Source organism: Peromyscus californicus, unplaced genomic scaffold (genome assembly GCF_007827085.1).
Source record: "Peromyscus californicus insignis strain IS unplaced genomic scaffold, ASM782708v3 Scaffold_8__1_contigs__length_139910024, whole genome shotgun sequence".
Lineage (NCBI taxonomy): Eukaryota > Metazoa > Chordata > Mammalia > Rodentia > Cricetidae > Peromyscus > Peromyscus californicus.
The window spans coordinates 69,413,977-69,422,284 of record NW_026294606.1 but is presented as its reverse complement, the minus strand read 5'-3'; the positions used below and the strand labels follow the sequence as shown (position 1 = coordinate 69,422,284).

Sequence of the window (8,308 nt, the reverse complement as noted above, 5' to 3'; positions counted from 1 at the left end):
TGCCCACAAACTTTATATACAAGCTAGTGTGGATATATTTTGATTAATGGTGGCTATCACTATACACTGGGTTTGTATATGTTATTTCAATAGCACATAAAACTAGCAATTCAGTAGTTTCATTTACTAACATTTTTTATTACTTGTTGAACTGCTTTCAGACACACATTAACCATTTATATATTCTTTTTTGAGAATAATCATTGTCTAGTTATTATATCATGTTTTTTTTTGTTTTGAGAGAGTAATCTATTTTTTTCTTGGCTGGTAACTTTTGCTTTTAAACTCTGTTCCTGGTGTCTATCACTGTATTGCAGTTTTAATTTTGTTCAAGAGCTTTCCGTGACAACACATTCTTACAGCTGCTAATTGTTTTTTTGTCTGCTTTGAAAAAGACAAATTTAAAATTTTACAAAATCTTCCACTATTTCCCTAAGAATTTTGCTTCCCTCTTTATATCTTTAAAAAGTTTTAAAGTAATTCTTGTGTATGGTGTCAGAAATAATTATAAGCAATGCTTGTATATAAATTTAAAAAATAAATCGTAGTTGGCTAACTATTTGTCCCAATACTAATGAATGGATAGTTCAACCTACTCATTTATATTAACTTAGAATTTTACTTCTCATGCTAATTTCATGCAACTGCATTACCTATATAAATAGATTACTTTGTTCCAATAATTTTTTTGTCTATTTCTTTTCAGCTTTCCAGTATTTAATGTAATGATCTGGCTTTGGAGTCTTTCCTAACTCTAAATTATGGCTTTTAGCTTTATGCTTATGTTTCCAAGTGAGCCTTTAAATCCCTTTATTTGTTTTAAAAATTGAATGCAGACACAGCATGCTAATTGGATTGATTAGCAAGATGAGTTAGTTGATTTTCTTTAGCTCACTGTCATAGGGAACTGAACACTGAGAGAATTAGAGAGGGGTTTGCATACGTTTCCCCCATCTGTCTTTGAAGTCATCTTTGAAGTTCCTCTCTTTGCATGTTTCAGCTTTTTTGGTTAATTGTGCTGTTATTTATCAGCCTTGCAAATAATAAATATTGTGATATTGTTCCTGTTTCTAAGTAGACTGACAGTTTCCTTGTTCAATCATTGCTATCATGTTTAAAAAGCCAGCCCAGTCTTGTATATATTTATCTTGTATCTAGCTACCATGCCAAACTCTTTACTCATTCTAATTAATTTGTCTAGGCTGTCAATATCTGCAAAGCATTTGTGTTTTTTTTTTCTTTTTGTCAAAAAATCTCTTGAGTAATATAATAATCTAAATGCCTAAAAGCTATTCCTTCATTATGGTTTTTCAGAAAAAAAGTTTTCAATAAAATATTAGTTGAAAGATTAACTTGTATGTATTTATTGAACATTATATTTTTATGTATATATACATTGTAGAATGACTAAAACCAGCTATTTAACATGTACATTACCTAACATGATTATCCCATTTATGGGGATAACATTTTCATCACATTTCAGTAATACAATATATTTTTAAAGATAGTCATGATGTTTTCCAAATTTTTGATATTAAAAATATAAGTAATTTGAGAGAGAAGGATACCTTTGACTTAAATTCTGCTGTATCAATAAATATAATAAACTTCTATTCCTATTTGGGCTCATCTTGTTAATTTTTATTTCTCTATGAAGCCATTTCTTCCATTTATTGGATTTGAAAAAAGTTCCACTATATGGCCTTCAAACTTACTTAAAAATGTCTAAATGTTGGCTTCTTCAAACTGACCTTTGGAAAGTACAATCATTTTCATTTGTAGTACTCTCATATAGCTGTGGTTATATACTTTAGTCTTTAAGTACTTGTACACTGAAAATATCAAGAGGCAAAGGTCTTACATTTTGTTAACTTGTTCTATATGGCACCTTGTAAAGAAATACAGTTTGTTGCTATGGAGATAATTAAGGCAATAGTAGATAAACAATTCACAAACTGTGGATCTACACACACACACAGCCACCATGTAGATACAACAATCTTCAGAATGTTCTTAGCTAATAAAGTGACATGAAAACCTACAGGTAAGAAGGTACACTGTGCTCAAGAGCAGCAGACAACTGAAAGAAAATAAATCTTAGCTGACTTTAAACATTTGATGAAAATCTGCACTCATGGGACCTTGCAGTTCTAGAATCAGAAGTCACAGAGTCAAACTCCAATGTGGCAAGGTATCATACAGTTAAAGCCATACAAGCATAGATTCTGCTTCAAAGACCTAGACTTGAATAATAGTGACATTTGGGATCCGCAGGGAAAATTACTAAGTGCACCATCTCATCCTTTTTAAAGACTTATTTTTAATTTAAGCATATGAGTGTTTTATCTGTATGCATGTCTATATACCATGTGTATGTGAATGCTGGGAATCCAACCTAGATCCACTGGAAAAGCAGCAACCACTCTTAACAGCTGAGACATTTTTCCAGTCCTGTCACCATCTCAACTTTTTAATTTTCGTATTAGATACAGCTATCTTATAGACTTATATTACGTTTATATCATAACTCCACAGGCATATCAAAACACTTAAGTGATACTTATATGTAATTATTCACAATACATTCTCTAGATTATTATTTTCATTATTTTAAAAAGGAAAAAAATGGCTGCATAATAATTTTTATGACTATTAGTCAATTTGTTCTTTCTTCTTTAACTTTCCTTGGGTGAGATCTTTCCTATACCTGGCCCAGTAGGTTATCTTCAACAACTCCCCATTCCCATTGTACTCTAGTGGGTATGTGTCATAGCTTATGGAATAGCTTTGCTCTAGGCAGGCAGCTATGTTATTTTCAATATTTATAAGTTATTATAAATCTGCAATGAATAGTCCATTGGGCAATGTTATTCTCATTCATCAATAGAAAAAATTCTAGGAATGGAATTGTTTCATTAACTTGTAAATGAATGTGTAATATTTTTAAATATTATTTTTTAGTTATCATGGAAAACAATGGACTTCAAGCTGACACTAATACACAGAGTTGAGGGATGCACAGATAACTGGCTTAAAATAACAAACTGGCTGTATCTACAAGAATGTTTTGGATCAGTGGACTGAGTAACAAAGACCTATCCTTATCGTGGGAGCTTGGCATTATCAGAGCTACTGAAGGCCTGAAGAGAAGGAAGAAAATGCTGGAGGAAAATACGTCCCTCTCTTCTTGAGAGTGCCATCTTCACCAGCTCTTGATATCAGAGCTCTTGGTTCTCTAGCCAAGACGTGCACTTCCACCAACAGCTCCTGGTCCCATGGCTTTCAGTCTTGCTACAAAGGCTAGCGACTCCATTTTTAGACATTAGCTCTGCATGTTCTGCTTCCTCAGCAAGGACTTCAAGGATGCAAATGTTATCTTCCACCTCTGCTACTTCCTCTGACTCTTTTCTTTTTTCACTTTATCTCAGTTGCTCCTGATTATTTTCTCACTTTTCCCAAGCAGTCATAATATTTTTGCATTTAAAATCTATATTTACTTGAGAACTGATCATTTTTATTTCTCTTTTTTAATTTATTTTTTCCAAATTTCTAACAATTGAATTAATTCAAGGAATTTTGTTTTATATCAGTTGATTCTTAGTATTTTGTTGTCTATTTTTATACATAGACTTTGAATGTCTTAAAGTGTTGTACAGGGTTAGGTTTAAACAATCCCAAATGTTTAAAAGTACTTATTCTCTTTGGAATTAGAGTTGTTTATTTTTATTTTATCCCCCACTTTTTTTCCAGTAAAATAAGGGTAAAAGAAGGAAAGGGAAAGTGTTCATAAACTGAGTTTTTTAAACAGTGGCTTTATAAATAAAATTTTTGTTCTCATGTGGCAAGGTCAGGCAGCTGAGTCAGAAAGATATTCCTAGTTTAAGAGCACCCTCTTCTGTCATTGTAAGAAAGTCCTAATTTCTGATCACATAATAAACACATCATGTGCTTCTCAGTATGTTGTTACTACTGACTTGAAATTTCCCTAGTCATTCATTTGTGACTGCTAATTGGCCTTATTATGTGACATAATGAATTTATATCTTAGTACATTTAAGAACATACTTTAGCAAAATGATATTTTCTGTGAAATTGCAGATAGCTCATTTGCATAAATGCAATTCATTCATTGCTTCATTTATTCTTTGGTTAGTACATTATTCAAATATTTGTTGCCACATCAAGTGTTGTGTGCCTATAATGAAAGATAATCAAAATTATGATCTTTATCATCCATAAGAAAATGTGATCTACCCTCAAACATTGCCAATTTTAAAGATGACAAAGGAGAACTTACTATGTTCTCTTTCATTTTTAGGAAGTCTAGTTTGTGTGTGTGTGTGTGTGTTTGTGTGTGTGTGTGTGTGTGTGTGTGTGTGTGTAGGTGGGTAGGGTGTACGTGGGTGTGTAGTGCATTTGGAGGTGTAGAGGTCAGACAATCTTATGGCATGGATGGTGTGGATTATCTCTCCTTCCTGGGATTGGACTCAGGTGGTCAGGATACATGAAACTCTTGACCCACTGATCTCCCTGGCTCTTTTTATGTAAGTTGTAAGATGGACATTTAGTGCAGGATTATCTAGGAATGATACTTATAATGCCCAAAGGCTATTTCTCTCTTTTTTTCCATTGATGATATTTTATTTTAAAAAAGACATAAATAGGTTAAGAAATAACTTCTAGCATTTTATTAAACTTTCCTATTTAGTCAAGTAAGTGACTACTTTGGTCACACCATCCATGGGTCTTTGCTGTCATGACAAAACAATGAAAATGTAAAATTGCATGAATGGATTTGCTGTGTATGTAGTTTTTTGTTTTTCCTTTCAGAATTGAGATTTTTGCCTTCTATATTTGGTTCTTATAGTGTTTGATACATAAGAACTTTTGCCTGTTTTAGCATTTTAGAGTATTAGTTTTAATTTCACTATATGTTCTCATTAAAATATGTTTACAATATAATTTGGCTATTTGCTTTCATATATATAAGATTATACCAATTGTCTTCATTTCCTTTTGCCCAACTGTTTCCCCTGATTTTTCAGTTTTCTTCTTGGCATATTTCTTATTTAAAATATAAGTTAGATAAAATTATATATTATATTTATATATACATATATAGTATATATGTATCATTCTTTATGGGTATAAGTGTACATTATGTATTCAACTCCCAAATTGACATAGTGTTTTAGTTGACTGTAATATTTATATTTATAATAATTGCTGACAGATTTGAATGTATTACTTCTGGTTTCTTTCAACTAAGCATTTCATTAGATGCCGATTCCTAGCTTTCTTTTTTACCCATCTATGTTTCTATAACCATCTGGAACCATTATGAGCAATGGCTCATAATCATTGTTGTTATTATTATTATTATTATTATTATTATTATTATTATTATTATTTGGTTTTTTTGAGATAGGGTTTGGGCTGGAGAGATGGCTCAGCCGTTAAAGGCTAGGCTCACAACCAAAAATATAATCATTGTTACTGAAGTTACTTTATTTAAAAAAGTACTTGATTTACAAACAATGTGTTAATATACTCTTTGGACCTCCTTGGCAGTAGCACATTTACACTTTGCTCTACCTATTTCCTCCCTGAAATCCCATCTGCCTCTCTGTCCTCTGTCATATCTTGTCCCCCACCTTTGAGCTTTGCATTTGAGAGAAATAAATTTAGTTCTTCTCCATCTGGATTTCAATTGCTAAAGTTTATTTAAGTACTTGAGAAGGTTGCCAAGAATGCAAAGCTCTTGCTTGCTCAGCTGAGACTATCTAAAGCCCGGGAGCTTTCCAGCTCGATGGGGTTAAAGAGGACAACACAACAAACAGCCTTACTGTAAACAGTTGACATTAAATAGCATCATCCACTTAGCTGATGTCTAATAAACATCATATGGCAGCCCTCTCAGTTCCTTTGGGAAGATCTTAGCAATTAAAAACATGCATCCCATCTCTGGATCAAATAATTGTTTATGATAAACTTCCATGCTAAATAATATGAGAAAAAGTATAATCCTGAGATGTGAAATCAATTACATAATGAATTTAAGCAAAAAAAAAAAAACACTTTAAGAAACTCACTTGAAATTCAGTTTTATCAATGTTAAGATCACAACACAGACACACACAGAGGAGAGAGAAAGAGAGAGAAAATGTGTATGTGTGTGTGTGTGTGTGTGTGTGTGTGTGTGTGTGTGTGTGTGTGTGTATGTGTGTGTGCACAAGCCTCTGAGTGGGCTCACGTATGCTGCTGCATGCCTGTGGAGGTCAGAGGACCACTTCAGAGAATCAGTTATCTCCTTTCTCCATGTAGGTCCCAGGGTTCAGGTCTGAACTCAGGTTCTTAGTCCCGGCTGTAAATTGCCTTTACTCTTTGAGCTGTCCAATGCCTGGAGGATTGTATTATTTGTATTTGTTTGTTTTTAAAGCTTTTATTGAATTTGTTCTTAGAAAATTTCATACATGTATAATGCACATCTTGATGATAATCACTCCACTAATCTCCCTCCCATTCTGTTACCCCACCCCCCAGCACACACGTGCGCGTGCGTTCTCTCTCTCTCTCTCTCTCTCTCTCTCTCTCTCTCTCTCTCTCTCTCTCTCTCTCTTTTCCTACATTCATGACTTTTATTGTTGTTCTTGTTGTTATCTAGAAGCTTAGTGAGTTTAATCAGGGTTGTCTGTGTTACCATAAGTTTGAAACTACCCACTGGAGCCTGGTGGAATCACTAATGAATACACAAGTAAAAACAATGACTACCCTGCCTCTAGAATCCCTCAGTAGCTAGTAGGTCAAAAATGAAGAGTAGGCCCCCCTAATCTTCTCCAGCAGACAGAAACAAACTACCTATTCTAAGATAGGAGTACCAACTCAAAAGACTTTAAGAATTTAAATAGATATTAATGAGTGTTTTCTAGATATTTGTGTGTTTCATTATAATTTGAACATCAACCTTCAAAAGATTTTGCAATAAGCAAAGTAATATATACAGTGCTGTGCTAAATTAAAAAGTCATAAACACAAATATAATGCAATATGCATCATTTCCTTTGGAGATTATGAAACTTTTTGCACAATTCCCTACAGGCGAAGTAAAAAAAAAAAAATCAAGAAACTTTGATATGCAATATGAGTAATTCCCAAAAGAACTCACAAGGCCTGTTTTTGTTTATTTTTGCTCTGAGTATGCAAATGGACTCTAAATCTGTACCTTTAATCTTCTCACACTCATTGACAAGTCAGAAGATAGCCTTACTTATTAATTAAATCTATCCTTTATTATTATGAAAGAGAAATAAGGGATTTGAAATAAAAAATAAAGAATGGAATTGCAGACACTAGCTACATATGAAACGGGAGAACTGTATCAGGAAAACATCCTCTGAGCCAAGTGTGGTAGCTCACATCAGTAAACCTAGCCCCTGAAGGCTAAGGCAGGGGAATAGAGCATGGCAAGTTCAGGAACACCCTGGGCAACAGAATGAAATTAAAAACCACAAAAAAATCTTTTGAAAATCATATAAACATCAAAAGCAGGTAATGACAAATTTTGAAATGCTACATCCCACATGCTAGAAAACGTCAAAAAATATGCAAAATTGCATCAAGTATCCAATACTTTTTGAAATATAGTCACTTTTTTAATCTTACACATGCAGAAAGTTGTATATTAGTTTCATAATCCGCTATTTTTACCTGGCTAATCATATATTGGTTTATGGTTCTATTATCTCAAGCCTCAAGATTGATAAGTAAGTTAGCTGACTTAAATGTTAAAAACAATTAAGTAATGTTCTTACCTACACATGGGACCAATATTCTCTACCACACAAATGCCACCATTTCTGCAATAATGTATTGGACACTCTGAAAAAGAAACATCACAAAGGCCACAGTCGATTATAACATTTTTACAAGGAAAAGGTATGTACTCGAATTAGTTATTGCATTAAACTATATCTGAGGATAACCGGCTTCTTAGTTACTAAAAGCAAAAAATTTCTCCTGTGCACACCTCTCACTCCCAATTTGACCAGTGGTCCCTGGTGATCTAGATACTTCTTGCCCTTTGTGTGCCCAAGTGACTTATTGAAAGAGAAGATGTTTCCACCTAGATTAGGCACAATCTATTTATTTCTTAGATGTCTGCAGGACATGTTTTTGACCATACTGTAAGTTTGTGTTTACTGAAACATTTCTTAAATGCCACAGAAGCCATGGAATGATGGGAGATTAATATTCTGCACGGGTGTTCTTGCATTCCTGCACATGCCTGTGGCCTGCCTTTGTGTCT

At 33.4% G+C, this 8,308-nt stretch overlaps 1 protein-coding gene across 1 annotated transcript in view; it reads right to left on the bottom strand.

Annotated features, from left to right (window-relative positions):
• Nucleotides 1-8,308, bottom strand: part of Malrd1 (MAM and LDL receptor class A domain containing 1) — a 605,236-nt gene that overhangs the window by 76,470 nt on the left and 520,458 nt on the right. The window contains exon 35 of the mRNA XM_052729219.1: nt 7,815-7,881. Coding sequence (XP_052585179.1) covers nt 7,815-7,881 — 67 coding nt within the window. The remainder of the gene's footprint in view (nt 1-7,814; nt 7,882-8,308) is intronic.